The sequence below is a fragment of the Dryas octopetala genome, chromosome 7 (genome assembly GCF_963921425.1).
Source record: "Dryas octopetala chromosome 7, drDryOcto1.1, whole genome shotgun sequence".
NCBI lineage: Eukaryota > Viridiplantae > Streptophyta > Magnoliopsida > Rosales > Rosaceae > Dryas > Dryas octopetala.
The window spans coordinates 20099931-20117095 of record NC_141372.1 but is presented as its reverse complement, the minus strand read 5'-3'; the positions used below and the strand labels follow the sequence as shown (position 1 = coordinate 20117095).

Below are 17165 nucleotides of genomic sequence, written 5' to 3'. Positions count from 1 at the left end.
ATTATGTTAGTAATAGTGTAATACCATAAATAATACTTTTAAAATTATATACAACATTAGAACTATAATAAAACATAAATGTACATATATTTTATTATATATTTTATTACATATTTTTATAAACAAACGATGCAATTGTGTTGTCAACAATCCAAACCGTTCAAATTTTAGTTCTTCACTTAAAGATAATTCGTGCAAAAAATTAACTCAATCGGAGATGTAAAAGTGACATAATGGTGGTCGAATTAATGAACGGTCGTTGTTTTTCTAATGATGATCGAATGGGTAGATGAATTTCGATTTAGCCGATTTTTTGTATGGATGATCTTTGACTATGAACATAGAAAATGAACGGGTCAGATTGTTGAAATCACGTTGTGGTGTTTATAATTATGGAAACAACAAGGTTTCAACGGGAAAGTTATTAGAATTATACTCTTTAAGTGTATTTATATGTAGAAACTCACATATCGATCGTGTTTTCAACGATCCGAACCGTTCAAGTTTTAGTTCCCCACTCAAAGAGAATTCTTACAAAAAATTAGCTTAATCGGAGATGTACAAGTGATGTAACGGTGGTCGAATTAATGAACGATCGTGATTTTTCTAATGATAATCGAATGGGTAGATGAATTCTGATTTAGCCGTTTTTTTGTAAGGATGATTTTTGACTATGAAAATAGAAAATGAACGGTTCAGATCGTTGAATTAATGAATTGACGATCGTGGTTTAATAACTTTAATTATAGTTGTATTATAAAAGTTGTATATACACATATATATTTATGTTTTATTATTGTATATAATTTTAAAAGTTTATTACTTTATTATTTATGGTATTATATTGTTTACACTATTACTATTTACTAACATTATAGTATTATATAATAACTTAATAAGCATATTAATAATTTATTAGGGTAAACAAACGAAAAACCTATTAAATATGTTATGATTCCCAAATTGGGCTTTGGGTAGGGCTTTGGGCGGGCCTAAACGAGCCGGGCTTTGGGCGGCCCATGGGCTTCAAGGGGATGGCCCAAGCCCAACCCAAGAGACTTTCGGGCCGGGTCAGCCAGCCCAAATTTCGGGCCAAATCGGGCTTCGGGCTTAATGGGCTGGGCAGGCTTTGGGTAGGATTCGGGCCTTGGGCTTTTTGGTGAGGCCTAGCCTTGGGCTTGTGTATTAAAGCTCAAGTCCGGCCTGGTCCAGCTCAAAAGCCCTATTGGGCTTCTATAATTCAAGCCCGAGCCCGGCTTGAACCCGAAAAATTTGAGCCGGGCTGGCCCGGCCCATTGCCGACCTCTAATAATACCAAATGATTCCATTTGCTCAATTGATTAAATTCAGTCTAACCGATATTGGACCGAGTTTTCAGTGGTTTATCAGTTTTCACCCATGCATCATGCATGAACTTAATTAGCTTAATGTATAGCTTAGAGCCTTAGATACATAACATTCAAATTTCAAAACCATGCATATATATGATCAAATTATTCGAGCACAAAATGTATCGCTAGCTACTGGCTGAGTCTAGCTACTCGATATTAGGTTAGCTTCCTATTCTGTCTCGCTAGCTAGCTAGCTAGTACTTTATCAAGTTAATAGCATGGCACAATTAATTACAAACAGTATATGCATGAATGCATGTAGAAATATTAATTATAGATATGGAACTCTAGCTAGCTACTAAGTTGGTACAGAATTTTAATAGCTGGAGAATAGAGATCTCCCCTGCCCGGCTCCCAACTATAAGTCTACAACTAGATATGATCATAGTTGAATAACTGCAAGTATCATAAGTCATTTACATTGCATTTGTGCGCGTTTCTCAAAAGTACAAACGAACTGTACAATCAACCTAAAATATTTATTTATGTCGTTTGCCAACTATATATTTAATATTTGCCACCATATACATGCACATTTATATGTATTTGCATATGGTGGCAAATAATTCCCCTATATGTAATGCCCATAGTCATTACATATAAGGAAATTTTGTTAAATAATTATTTTTAATTACAGACTTACTAATTGGCGGAAAAACTCTTACATTTCATAACTTTTTGGTCATTTTTGGACAAAAATACCCCTCAAGGTCAACAAAGTCAACAAAAAATTATTGTAGGACCATCTAAAGTGGCTGGAGCCTATTCATCTTTTGATGAACAACTCATATCTGAAACCCAGATATGCTCTAACAAAAAAAAAAACGAAAACCCAGATCGATCTGCAACCCATCATTAATTTTCATTGAAATTGATCTAATTTTTAATTGAAAATCAAGAAAATTAATCAAGTTTCACTAACAAATCCAACTTTTATTACTTCAATCAATGTAAATTACATAAACCCAAAATCTAAATCAATTTAATACAAGAAAAACCTAAAAAATAAATAAAAAATAAAAACATGGTAGATCTGCAAGAACATGGATGAAGCAACAATATACCCACCACCACCGATCTATGAACACAACAAAAAAACCCACCATCTCCTCTTCGAGATCGACACCGTCAAAGAGAGCTCATCAAACACAGCAAAAGACCCACCATGGCTCTCGGATCCACGACCTCGATCTAGTGTCGACGGGGCCACAGGGGTGGAGAGAGGAGGGTGGGTAGGGAGGTGGCTGGAGGTGGGATGGTGTTTCCAGATCTGGTGTTGCATATATCACCAAATCTAGTTGTGGGATTTGAGATACATGCAAATTTTTTGGACTAGTTGAGCAAGTTGTTTTGGTGATGCTCACCCCTACATAGTTTCATAAGTGCTGGTTAACCTAGAAAACCAACATGGTTAGCATGGTGGAACTTTCGGATTCTGAAGAATGGAGGAAAAACAGCTGGAGAGATAGGTCGCCAAGTGTAGAAATCCCAACACCTCCAACATATATCCCATTTTTCAAGTGAAAAAGAAGATCTCATTATGAATGAGTGTGTGATAATCTCTTTCTTAATTATTTTACCTTTCATTTTTATCCATTGGTTTAGAAGTCTGTTGAATGAAGTACTAAGGAATAAAATGGCTCATTATATGTTTCATTGCTCAATTTTATAACTCAGTTTCAAGTTGAGAAGTTTTAATGAATTCTCTTTTATGTGAACTGCTTCACTCTATGTATTTCAAAGCAATGGTCTGTTTTCCATCTCATGAATTCATTTACAAAATTACTAGCTGACTACTTATGCAAAGCTTCCATTGGTTGCAATTGTTTTTATAAAAAGCAAAAATTTAACTATAATTTTTAGATAATTACTTGTGTTGATTAGCCTTACATTGATCATTGGCTTTGAGATGAAATTATCTCAAGGTTGATGGCCAATGTGGTGCTGCCACATACTCAAAGTGGCAGGCCCCACTTTGGGGTGTGACATATAGTCTTCAACAGATCGATTGCCTTGCATCAAGTTTTGAAGCTGTTGATAAATCAACTTGGTGTAATTGTGGGGTAAGAAAGCCGCTCTCATCTTTTTCTTCATTTTCTCTCACTTTACAATTTTACTCTTACCTTGACGGATGTACGTCGACTTAAGTTGTTGCCACCATGCTGCAGCTCTTCCCCTCAATCTTGTTGTCATAAGAGGAACCTTTTTGTTATCAAGAACCTCCTTAAATTCAAGGACTTCTTCTACAGCACACAACCAATCAAGAAACTCATTTGCTTGCAAACTTTCTTAAAATTCTGGGATTTCTACTTTCAAACCTGACTCCCAACGATGATCGTTGATAGGGATGGGTTTCCTCTCTTATGAGCCGAGCTTCGGTGACCATAAGTTTTATCTTCATCTTCATAATCTTCATAACCATCATAATCTTCATGTTGATCTTGTTCGTGGTCTCGGCGTTGATCTGCCAACAGGTTCACTACGTTTTCCAGTTGTTGAGATATCGCTTCCATCTGTCTTGCCAAACGACCAATGTCTTCTCTTCCATATACGTTGTCGAGGTCATCTTCACGAGGTCTCATTCCGTTATGTCCTCCACGAGCTCTCCTTGGTGCCATAACGGAAACCTGGATCTGATACCAAAACTAATGCAACGTATAGCAGATCGACGTTTCCATCTGCTTCAAAGGCACAAATGACTTGACCTTCCTAAACTCGTTGATTCTCTAACTTGAGAATAGCCGAAAAAAGCGCATCTAAGTCTTGTTGATTCGTAAGAATACCAAGAGTTAGGGTTTTGGAGGAGAAACTCTTTCTCACTATTGTATTAATCAAACATCAAAACTGAAAACTTACATCATAAGCATAGGTTTATATAGGGGGCAAACCCTATGGATTGAGGAAACAATATCCAAATCGGATATTCCACTAATCCTTGATAAAATAGGAAATACTTAGAAGGAAATTTTGAAATGTAAAATAAACCAAAAATAACATGGAAACTTGACTAAGGGTCGGAGCATTCTAAGGGATTGATCCCATCGTAAGTGGGATCAATCGCAAAGGTCGGAGTAGTCTAAGGGATTGATCTCACCGTAAGTGGGATCGATCGCACAGTACCAGTTTTAGATTTCCCTTTTGCATTCTGAGGGATTGATCCCACCGCAAGTGGGATCGATCGCATAAGACATTTTTAGATTTCTGACCCTTAGACCACTCATTCCCGCTTTCTTACCACTCTTGCTCAACTTCATGGAAGCCATGAACTCTGACTCGATGCGGGATGCATCACTCGTTGTGTTCTACTCACTAAATAGTAAAAATTAATGTATAGTAGACAAAACTTGATCAGTATGATGTATTTCCCTACTTAGTGCTTTGCTATTGCATATATAGTAGAATTTAGTTTAAAGATTGCTTCAGAAAACACTTATCTAAAGCACAAATTTATAAAGAACAATTTATATGGTAGCTCACCTCTCCCATAGTGTAGGCAACTAGGCTCAGAAATGAAATTAAGCTTCAATAAGCAGGGTTCTGCAACAAAAACCACACCAAATTAATGACTATCTTTAATGAATATCTTCAATAAGCAGGGTTCTATCTCAATGAGTTGAAACTGAGGGACAAGCAAACTTGGCAGGGTCTCATATTGAAATCAGATAGATTGGTTTCGCCTTCTGTTCAATAACACTGAAACTAGAATTCTTTCATAACATGCAGAATTCATAATTACTACTTGAAGCTTTTCTTTATTTTCAATTATTTTCCACTCTAGCGGGGCCAAACATTCATGTCTATGCACACACACACACACACAAAACCACAAAAATTTTACCAATGGTCTGATCATCCTCTACCCAATTATTTTGAGTATCAAATAGCCCCGAGATATAGTTCTTTTTACCTCTCGCCTTGGCTTGCTCATGGAAAAAGCGTGTGTTTCGATCACCTTCCCGGAGCCATGTAACTTTGAAGTGTTGTCTTCAGTATATCTCTTCACCCTCAATCAAGTGTTCAAGCTTCCGTTCAATGAATTTTTGCTCAATGAATTTCCAGTGGTTTTTAGGGCCCAGTTTGAGTTGTGCTAACTCCTTTTAAAGGTGCTTTATTTTTGCTTTCCTGGCCCCAAAAAAACCTTTCCTCTAGTTTTACAACTGTATGGCACATTGCTTCAGCCCCTGTGTCATCGACTGCTCTTTTGTTTCAAGTTCTTGCCATACACTTCGAACTACTTATCCACAATCTTCCTGTTGACACCATAATTTTTCAAAAAGGAATTGCCTAGGCCCGACCCTCCGCAAGGAATGAAAGTCATCCTCCAACACTTCAATCAACACTGGGGTATGATCTGAGCCTATAGTGCATAGGTGATCAGTGAAAATGGTGGCAAAGCAAGATTGCATGGCACCATTCACTACACAATGATCAAGCCTCAAAAACTTGTTGTAAAACTTTATTTACTCACAAATATATGAGCCTTATAGTAAAGGTTGTATACTAACAAGGTCGAACCTCAAGGAGTGTTACAAAAAGATACATTAAATTTAAAAGGATTAATCCACTACCTAAGCCTTTACGCCCTACTCTCACTGCTCCTTTCATCCCTAACTGTCTTGGTGACTTCTCCATTTGTCCTTCTGTCATCTTAGTCTCTATTAAGAAGACTATATCTGGTCGTTTATCCCTTAAGAGATTCTTAAGGGTGCCGAATGCTCAAGGTTGCCGGAGACCCCGACAATAAAAAACATAATTAAACCAAAAAAAATTGCGAACATCCGAAAAATCCCCAACCCACCCACCATCCTTCCATTGTATCATTAAAAATGTCATGTTAGCTATGTCCAATGTGACATTTAACATTTTTTTGGATGAAAATATTAACGGACAAGCTATATTGTAAGTTTTTGTGAGTTAATATATGAATTTGAAATCTTTTTTTGTTCGTGGACCAACTTAAAATTCCCTTATAATAGATGGATGTATTTATACTTGAGCAAAAAAAGAACTAAGCTCTGTCCTAATGTGTTGTGAATTATGTTCCTCTTTTTGCTATTGGAGCCAAGGGCCACAACCAATCCTCATCAACATAACTTTGTAGTTTGTAGGCCCACCCAATTTTATGCGGGCTTTTGTTTGTATGGATGTTTTGAATGGCAGTAATATAAGCTGGACTTACAAAGGAAAATCGCCTTAAGGCTGAGTTGGGCAGTGTCGAAAGCCCAAGTTAGGACCTACTTATATGGATGGGTCTTACCTCTATTAGAGAGGTGATACATAATGTATTACCAAAATGTTGTTTTTTTTTAGCATTACTTGGAAAAGAAACTAGTTATTTCATCAATTATATTTGAATTTCACCTATTCAGCTGAATTGTTTGTCAATCAAATTATTAATTATGTTTTAGAGTTTTTTACACACTCATACCATCCAAATTTTGGGAGTCATCTTACATTTTTCGAACTATGTTACTACTTAAATTTAAAATTTGTTGCAAAGAGGAACTCATGTCTTACTCTGTTAAGATTTTCGTTTTAAATATAATACGTAAATGTGATTTCTTTCTAAGGGGGTATTTTAATATTTTTAAACACATTTTAATATAACTATCCTCTTATCTCCAAAAAAAAATATATAACTATCCTCAAAATTTGGGTGGGTATAATTGTAAAAAAAAAAAACTTATATTTTATTTTCAAGCTAGGTAAACTCATGGTGCGTTTGGAAGAAATAGTTTGAAATTATTAAGGAATTTACAAATGATGGAATTTAAAATGATGTGATTTAAAATTCTAGAATATGTAGATTCTCTTGTTTGGATAACATGTAAACATAATAGAGTTTAAATACGGAATTTATGGTAGTTTTAATTTTTAATGCATCAATTCAAAAGAGTGATGGTGATGGTGATGGTGGCAACAATAAAAATAATGTTTATGGTAAGTTGACCATATTGGTAAGGGTGATGGCCCACAAGCGGTGGGAGAAATGGTGGTGGCTAAAATTGGGGTGTTGGCGGTGGCGGTGGTGGTGGAGGAGGTGGCGGGGGTGGTGGTGTTAGTGGTGGTGACGTTGGCGGTAGTGGTGGTAGAATTTACAAATTGGAATTTCTTTTGTAAAAATTAGAATTTTGAAAATGACACCAATTTAGGTGAAATTTAAAGTTGGAATTTACAGCCTTCAAATCTCAAGTTTTTTTCTACCTAGAATTTACAAAATTCTGTATTTATTGATTCAAACAAAAAAATTAGAGCATGTAATTTTTTAAATGCTGAATTTTATTTAAATTTTGAGTTTTTTTCCTCCGTCCAAACACAACTCAATGTCCTGATGCAATGGGAAACAAATTATCATTCCTGATGTGATTTTGTACTTAAACAAAGGGGCACGACGCTATGTCTTGTCACTCCCTCCAGTCCGGTTCCAAGAAACCACATCGAGGAAAAGCGAAACTGACGTGGCAGAAGGTGATTGGGTGGGACAACTATAGGCTTACGGTGATTGGCCGATTTGGAGGAGAACACGTTGCAAAATGCAAAAGTGAAAGACACAATTGACGAAGTGAGTGAGTCGTGTTGGATGTCAATCGAGGAACAAACGAAGGAACTTAACAGGAGGCCCAGGTCTGAGGACTCACCACTCGGCGACTCGGCGACTCAGCCTCCCGACTCAGATCCAACATCATCAAATCTTGGTAGCAATGGCGCGTCAATCTCAAAGGAGGAATCTTTTGCTATTTGCGTCGTGCGTTCTCTGCTATGCTCTCACCGCCATTGCAGGCAAGAGCTATTATGAAATACTGCAAGTGCCCAAGGGAGCCTCGGATGAGCAGATCAAGAGGGCTTACAGAAAGCTTGCTTTGAAGTACCATCCTGATAAGAACCAGGGCAATGAAGAAGCTAATCAGCGATTCGCAGACATTAACAATGGTTCGTCACTTTATTCAATTCATTTCTCTCTATCTCTCATTCTTTTTCATTTCATTATTAATTATCTAATAATAAATTAATTATAATTGATAATTAGCATACGAGGTGCTTTCGGATAGCGAGAAAAGGAGCATATACGACAGGTATGGAGAAGAGGGTCTGAAACAGCATGCCGCTAGTGGAGGCCGAGGTGGTGGTGGTGGAATGAACATCAATGACATCTTTGCCGAGTAACTTTCTTTTCATGCCTCATCTTTATTCATATCATTCAAATATTTTACTTTATTCAACAGCAAGTGAAAACTGAAAAAACAGAAAAAACAAAAAAAACAAAAAAAAAATTAAAGAAATTGTGTCAATGTGCTGTGTTTTGCGTCTCTAATCTACGAGAAATTCTAGACTGTTGTGTGTGATTTTAATCATAGACTTAAGTAAGGTAGCTGTCACTTTGAGGACATCTCGTTCGCCACGCTTAAAATTTGTAGGTTTATTTTAGTTTTTTTGGTGGACGCTCTATGGAAGAGGAAGATAAAATCGTCAAGGGAGATGATGTAATTGTCGAATTGGATGCAACATTAGAAGACCTCTACATGGGAGGTTCATTGAAGGTAAAACTCATGCCTAGCTTCGTAGCTCTCATAATCTCATATTGAATAAGCACATGAAAGATATGAAATCATTCACCTATGCAATATGGAAATGCATCACATGCTAGACTTTACTTACTGCATTTCAAGCATTGAAATCAGGGGCAATAAGCATATCAGCCTTGTCTTACTACACGCAAGTTTCCTTTTTTGTTGCTCGCTCTCACTCTCTGATGTAGTCGCTGCTTTTCTTTGTGTTCTGACTTTTGTCTGCTATGCTTAGTACATGGAAGAGAAACTAAGTTTTCCAAGCCTGTTTGACTTCTTATATGGACTTCTTTATGATTTATGTGTGGCTCATATAAATGAACTTCAGGTTTGGAGGGAGAAGAACATTTTAAAGCCAGCACCAGGAAAGAGACGTTGTAACTGTAGAAATGAGGTTTATCACAGGCAAATTGGTCCAGGGATGTTCCAACAAATGACAGAACAGGTATATACACCAAAAAGCATTTCTTCCAACAAAGTGTTTGTCAATTTTTTTTCTGAAAAAAAAAAAAAAAAGACTTTGGAGAGGATGATAATAGTTTAGGTTGCATAAGAAAATGTTCTTCCAGTCTTGGAAACACATCTGTTGCCTTTGAAAATCTATTTGTTAGTCCCTTCCTGATTGTTTCCCATAAGCTGCAGTCACAAGCATGTCCACCTTGTCTGCATCAAATAATTTATTCTGTCTGTCACTTTGTCAATTACTTCCACTGGTTATTCTACTACCTTCCTTTATCACATATTTTACTGTGCTCTTTCAGGTCTGTGAACAATGTCCCAATGTCAAATATGAAAGGGAGGGATATTTCATCACTGTTGATATTGAGAAAGGGATGCAAGATGGGCAAGTAAGCTTTAATTCTTCAAAATTTATTGCTAGGTTTAGAATTTATCTTTTCTTGAATTTGCTTATATCAGTTAGCAATGGGTAGCTTCTTCCTTGTGCATGTATATTGAAAATCCCGTCCCCATGTTTCCATGTATTTCCTTCTGTTGTATGTAGTGCTATATGTCGGTGTTTTAATTCTGTTGATACCTAATTTATGCGTATCATTCTGAATCTTTTGCAATATTTGCATTTGTTCGGAGTAGTAACTTTATTTTATTTATAGTTATATATACAAATTTTATAATTACTGTGTTCTGTCAATACTTGTATAAATTGGAAAATATTTGCTGTATAGGATTTTGCTCTGATCTGTTTACTTTGGTGAAAATAGAATAAGAAAAGTTGTGCTTTTTTGCAGGAGGTGGTTTTCTATGAAGATGGTGAACCCATAATTGATGGAGAAGCTGGAGATTTAAAAGTCAGTTCTTTGACCTTGCCACCTTGGTTTTAGCAAATATAATATCCATATATGTACCCTGTTCTGACTTTAGCTATCACATTATTTTTGCAGTTCCGTATTCGCACAGCACCACATGACCAGTTCAGAAGGGAAGGCAATGACTTACACACTACCATCACTATCACACTGGTATGACTCACATGGTACTTAGTTCTGGGTTAGGTTATTGTTCTTATTTCTGTTTTATTACATCTGCCTTCAAATCTAGGAAATGCAAATAAGTTCCAGTTAGCACAAGGACCTTTAAAACTGGGCGTATAAGTTTTTTCTCTTGATTTTACCCTCTACAAAGCCAAGTTTATGTTTTTCATATGGAGTTGATTTCCTAGGCTTTTATTGTATACAGGTTCAAGCTCTTGTGGGGTTTGAGAAGACCATTAAGCACCTGGATGATCATTTGGTGAACATCAGCTCAAAGGTTAGCATGTACTTCCAAGTTCCTATAGCTTTTTTACATAACGGCAATTTTTTTGTTTCTCTTTTATTTATTTGTTTGACGGGAAAAGTATACAACTTCAACACTGACATTACGATGATAACCACCCAGGGAATTACAAGACCCAAGGAAGTGAGAAAATTTAAAGGGGAAGGGATGCCTTTGCATTTCAGCACAAAGAAAGGAGATATGTACGTGACATTTGAGGTTCTATTCCCCACTTCACTAACAGAGGACCAGAAGACAAAGATCAAGTCCATTCTTGGTTAGGTATAGTATAGGATGACGATATATTTTTGTTGGTTCAAATATATTCCCATTGTAACATGATGAGGTCAGTAAAGAAAATTAGAAAAATTAAATTTTGAAGGAGCCTGATCTTCTTCTTTTTAATTTTCTTTTCCTTTTTTGGGGGCTTGGTTGTTAGTTAACAAGTAGTACGTTTTATTATAAAGATCTTTTCTGTTGTAATCCTTCTAATATCCTATGATGTATGCCGTTTTGGTGTGCAATTTCCTCCTCTGTTGTATACTTCCTCTTTGTTTCTTCATGGAACTATAGAAATCTATCTAAAACGAAGGGAAACCAAGTTTATGTAATCGTTTTAGAACTCCTGTCATGGTTTGTTTGGTTTGGCATATATAAGCACCTAATGATTACTGTTTACAAAAGTTGCCGAACCTCTGGAGAAACACATGATGATACAGAGAGGTCACCAAATGACAAAACATAAATTGTAATAAGACCACCGGTGCTGATCTTACCAATTCATGATCGCAGAAATGCATCACACACCCACATACAAAGAAACAAACCCTTTGCATGCCACAATGAACGGGTTTGCTAAACAACTTTTCACGCGTATATTCCCAATGCTGAACATGAAAATGACCAAGATATAAAGTGAAACAACCAACTTATCAGTTATCACCATAGAGACTATTTTCTGAACAAAGAAAAAGGTTAACTGAAGCAAATTTCAGCAACGCAATGCAGTAGGGGTGAAATCAATTGTTCAATGGTATTTACTTTCACTTGAATTTAGTTTAAGCATCGCAATCAAGATTTGTTTAGGAGGACTTATAATGTACACCAAAACAACCGAATTATAAAGATATTCAAAAATAAGAAAGTAAAAAGAATCCCAGTAGACAAGATACTCTCATATTACTCTGTTGATCCCAGTTTATCATCGTCTGCCTCAAAAGCCTTCCTCAGCTTCTCTTCATCTGTCTCAAAAGCCTTCCTTGCTTGTTTCAGCTCCTCATGCATTGACAGCAATTCTTTACAACGGTTACTTTTTGGCAAGTCCTGGAGAGTTAACCAGTTATATTAGTGTTTGTTTGCTGTCCACTGAAGAAACATAATCAAACCAATTAAATTTGCATCATCATTGATGCCACACTTATTAAAACCAATTAAATTTGCATCATCATTGATGCCACACTTATTAAAAGCAGCATGCCAAGTAAACCTTTCCGACCATTATTTCCAAGTAGTTCAGTGTATTATTGTAAAAAAATAACAAAAACAAAACCAACCCCTTGTCAAGCAGGCTCATCTAATCAACTTTCAGCAAAATAGAAAATGAAAACTTAACGTCTGACTCTGAAGAAGTATAATAAAGCTTTGGATGAGGCGCACAATGCAGCAATCAGTGTTCTTATTACTGTTTCTCAATATAGATATTTAACACCAGCCACAAAACACAAACACAATAGCAAAGTGACCTTGCTAAAGAGTATTTTTTAAAACCAATGAGCCCGAGTATGTTTAGGTTAATGATATAAGGATTATTGATATATAACAGGAGTGTTCAAGCACTTGACCTCGAGCACTTTAATAAGAAACATACAATTAATTAACCTACTCTAAGCCTTTGTTGTTTTAAGTTTTAACCATTAAATTTTCATCTGAACAGTTTAGAGCATGGCATATTTCTTATTAAAGTAATTTACATTAATGCCTCAACATTAAATTTTACATACATGAGGAAATATACAGTGGAAACAAAGTAGAAGATACCTTGCGAATTAGATGCAGAAAATCCTCAACGGATAGCTTTCCCCTCTTTGCTCCAATATCATGGGCTTTATGCGCCTGCAGAAAAGTTGCAAATTTGGGTCGAATACTTATTGTACCATACTACCATCTTATTTAGCATGAGATAAAGTAACTACCTCCTAGGAAAAAGCTTACCAGATCTGTGATATATTCCACCACAATGTCCTCCATAAGTGCAATACTTTCTGGAAGAGGCTGACAGCAACAGAAAAATACTCATCATTATATTTAAATAGTCAAATAAAACACTCAGAAAAGACTAAACTTTGTATATTTGAGAGGGCTACATACATTAGCAACGTCTCCGAAACCATACATCATATGCTGCACTGTAAAAGATTAAACAAGAAAACCATAAAAATAGGTTCATATAGTATTTCAATTGGGCCGAAAAATTGTGATCTGGCATTATAGTGGTTGTAATAGCAAGCATAAAGACGAAGACTAACGGTCTTTTTGAAAGACTCCACGCTTGCGCTTAAATGAAGTTTCTGATGGCTGTGAGGATCCAGCTTTGGATTTGGAGGACGGGCCTGCAGAAGAGTTGTTCATCTTCTACACCTTGGGATAAATGAAATCTGTCCCAAAAATTCACCTCATCATCTAACAGTAAAGAATTATACCAATATTACCAAAAACAAAAGAATTATACCAGAAAATGGAATATAATCAGGCCAGAGAAAAATAAAAAGAAAGGGAGTTATAATTGAATTAAAACCCTCATTTTCAAGACTTGTACATGCAAGGCATCACAGAAAAAATAATGATAAAATTGATGGAATATAAGTGATTAAGTGCAACGACTCCATCACTGCGCAGAGTTGAAAGAAAATCGAAAATCAAGACTCCAGGGCCCGAACCCAAATTGAATGTGATCCCAATAAGCGAAAATCTTGAGCTAGCATTCAAATAAGTAAAAGAGGGGCCTAGGGCACCGTTTGGTTGGCAAGAAAGAAGATTAGAAATTTAGAAGTAGAAGAAGAAGAAGAAGAAGAAGACAAATCAGAAACTTGAAAGCAAAAGTACCTCTTTAGCGTTGGGAGCACAATTCTCTGAATTCTGACGCAGCTGATTTGAAACGCACTGTTTTTATATCATATCAGCTTATGGTATGCTTCACAGCCTTCACCAGACACCATCTTTCCTTTGCTGGACAGACAAGGCAGGCCCATAGCCCATAGCCCATGGCCCATGGCCCATAGCCCATAGCCCATAGCCCAAATCCCATAGCCCATAACCTATGGTTTATTTTCTCTCTCTCATTATATTTAGTGGACGTCAACTTCCTTGTTCATTACTCATCACATGGTTCACATTAGGCATGACTGAAATAGTGAGACGTCAACTTCCATGTTCATAACTCATCACATTAGGCATGACTATTGATCGACTACGGACCACCCAAAAACCATTACCCGCCCGATAAATAAGCAAAGAACGATGCCCAACCTAACTTAACTTAGAAAAATTAGTGTGTGTATTTAGATTTTAACAAAATAGTTGGTTCTTCTTGAGCTCCATCCAACTTCCACCTACTCACTTTAGCCACCCTTAAATCTAGATTGATTGAGGAATTTTATGGGGGCTACCATTCCAATTTCCCACCTAAAAGGGAAACTAAAGCTTTTGAGTTTTGTATGTATTACAATTAGTGCTCAATGGTCCCCCTTACTTTGGGAGGTAGGAGTTGGGGCTCGGAACCTGCCAAGTGCCAAGCCAACAGTTTTTGGGACACCCAATCACCATAATTTTGTTTAACTCTCAACTACAAGTTTTTAAGTTAAACCGAACCAAACCAAACCACCCCTCTTTCCCATTTCCAAGTCCAAGCGGTCCTACCACCACTTCTGCCGACGCCGACTGCCGACTGCCGACAAAAACTAAAAATTCATTCCTTTCTCTGTTTCATAAACGAGAAAGTAAATAAGGCCAAGACGAAATGAAACCAACAATACAATACAGCAGTACAGATGAGATACCTAATTTTATTAGCATTTATTTATTAAGGCAGCAGTTGATTAACTCTTCATTTAATACTACAATGGATTCATTCCATTTTCATATCAATCAAATAAAACCTTAATTAAGTAAAGTGGTCACATCCCCCAGGCCGCCCAGTCATTAAGTGGCCGTTTTTATAGGCTAAATAGCTTAATAGGGTTAAGGTTGGGTCAAAGTCCAACAACATTACATTATACTAAACAGTCGACTATTATTATTGGGGACTAAGGAGAGAGTCGAGACTGAGAGGGAATTGAAGAACTACAGAACAACAATCAAATAATACTAAAAAATTATCATTACAAAATAATAATAATAATAATATAATAAGAATAAAAGTTTTGAGGACAGAAGAGTACAGGTGTTAATTTAATTTTTGGGTAGTATGACATGTGTGAAATTAGAGGAGCGAGTATGTAAACTTGTAATATGGGGGGCGAGTAGTGCATCTCTTGGAGTACATACGAGAGAATGAGAGACGTGTGTACTGCGTACCGAAGGATAGGAAGGATTGAAGGAAGGAAGAGCTTTAGGGACACGTCATCCATATATGGATTTACTATTTTTTTTGTTTGTTTTTGTTTTGGGTACCTGATGTGCATCCTCTGACGTGTCGGGTCCCGGATACTTCCTGATTTGAATCAGGTGACAGAGAGACAGAGGGCCTACCCCACCACGCGCTTTCGTAGCAAATTAGTTCTTCACATTTTACAACCCGACACCCATGTGACAAATCAAATCACTATGAGGTTCCAAAATTCCAACTACATACATGCATTCACTAATATTACTAAGAGCAGTGATTCCAAATTTGGGATTTGAATCCTTTACTAATTTCTTCTCAGTTGATCTTATACTGATCAATAAAAATTATGTCATTTTATAATGTAGGTTTATAATTAAAATTATTTATTTTTTAGATTATTCTTTAAAGATCAACTTTGTCAAAAATCAACCAAATTGAAAATCGTTTGGTTATATAATTATTATTGAATAAACAAACATTAAGTCTAATTATTACTAAAACTGTATGTTTATTTTATGATAGTTATATAACCAAACATTTTTCAATTTAATTAATTTTTTATAGAGATGATATTTGAATAATAATTAAAAAATGAACGATTTCGATCATGAGCTTACACTGTAAAACAAGTAGTTTTGATTGATTAATATAAGATTAGCATATAATAGATTAGCCGATGATACAAATTTTGTGAGATCCTGGAAAATTTTGGTGTTTGATTTTCAAAAGTTTGGAGATCAAAGGTTGGTTGTGAACCAATAGGAACTCTGTATTCGTTTTTACGAGTACGTAGTATTTTTTTTAGATATTTTTCTTAGTTCCAGAGTGTTTTTTATTAATTTTCGAAGTTAAAGAAATTTCGGTCGTTGATCTATTTTTATCTAATGGCCAGGATGGTGACAAGTGGCAGCAGGTGATGGCAAGGGAGGAAGTCACGTGAAGACATGAGAACTCGGTGAAACTTTGTGGAAAGCATCACCGAGGGCTCAGCAACCAACACCGATCGCTCGGCGTGGCGGCGAGTGCTCGGCAGGCCGGCGAGGGCTCGGTGGTTTTGCTATAAATAGTCCCCCAATTCTCTTCTGTTTCATTCTCTCATCCGCAGCTCTCTCCCCCTCTGTTCTCTCTCCTTAGCTAAGAGTTTTTCTTTGAGTTTTCTCTTCGCCCGCGGAGGTGGTGTGGTGCACATGGTGGTTTGGAATGCACAAAATCCAGATGGGTGAACAATGTATTTATTTAGTGGGTGGACTTTGTGTATTTATTTTGTGGGTGATCCCTTATCTTTGTCTTGTTATTTGTTTTGTGGTATTTAACTGTGTTTTTTCAGTTAATTGCTTGTGTGTTAGAATTTGGTTTAATTCTAGGATTTGAATCATATTTGTGATTCGAGGATGATTTTAAGTTTGTTGACTTAATAGGATAATTGTGAGGGTGAGAACCTAACAGGAATATTTTAGCATCTGTTTTGTGATACGAGCTATTGAGGTTAATAGTTGTTGATTAGGCTTGTGAATAGCCAGTTGTGATTTATTAGGCTGAGTTGCCTAATTGTGATTTGAGGATATCTGTAATGACCAGGTTAACCGGATTTGAGATTAATGTATCGGTAGGTCAAGATATTGTGATTTGACATGACCTGAGAGTAATAAGTGAATTTGGTAGGTTGAGATACTAATGTGATTGTATGATGTGGCAGGTAGCTCAAACATTATTGTGGGCCATTGTACATGGTTGTTGCCAGATCGTACAAATGTGCATAAAGTATGTGTAGCAAGTGGCTAGGTTTACAATCAGAAATGGTCACTCTCTCTACCAGTTCATTTTTATGTTGGA

General features: G+C 36.4%; 2 protein-coding genes across 2 annotated transcripts; one reads left to right on the top strand and one right to left on the bottom strand.

Annotated features, from left to right (window-relative positions):
* The first annotated feature begins 7940 nt into the window (after positions 1 to 7940).
* ATERDJ3B (DNAJ heat shock family protein) lies at positions 7941 to 11270 on the top strand. The gene is made up of 9 exons (XM_086250844.1): positions 7941 to 8321; positions 8419 to 8551; positions 8818 to 8929; positions 9285 to 9401; positions 9718 to 9804; positions 10204 to 10263; positions 10357 to 10434; positions 10652 to 10723; positions 10853 to 11270. The coding sequence occupies exons 1-9, from the start codon at positions 8093 to 8095 to the stop codon at positions 11009 to 11011; spliced, it is 1047 nt and encodes a 348-aa protein (XP_086106970.1). The 5' UTR covers positions 7941 to 8092; the 3' UTR covers positions 11012 to 11270.
* Positions 11271 to 11743: 473 nt separating this feature from the next.
* TAF13 (TBP-associated factor 13) lies at positions 11744 to 13903 on the bottom strand. The gene is made up of 6 exons (XM_086251643.1): positions 13832 to 13903; positions 13255 to 13383; positions 13097 to 13134; positions 12941 to 13000; positions 12767 to 12841; positions 11744 to 12052 (listed from the first exon to the last, which is right to left on the bottom strand). The coding sequence occupies exons 2-6, from the start codon at positions 13355 to 13357 to the stop codon at positions 11909 to 11911; spliced, it is 420 nt and encodes a 139-aa protein (XP_086107769.1). The 5' UTR covers positions 13358 to 13383; positions 13832 to 13903; the 3' UTR covers positions 11744 to 11908.
* Between the last annotated feature and the right edge of the window lie 3262 nt (positions 13904 to 17165).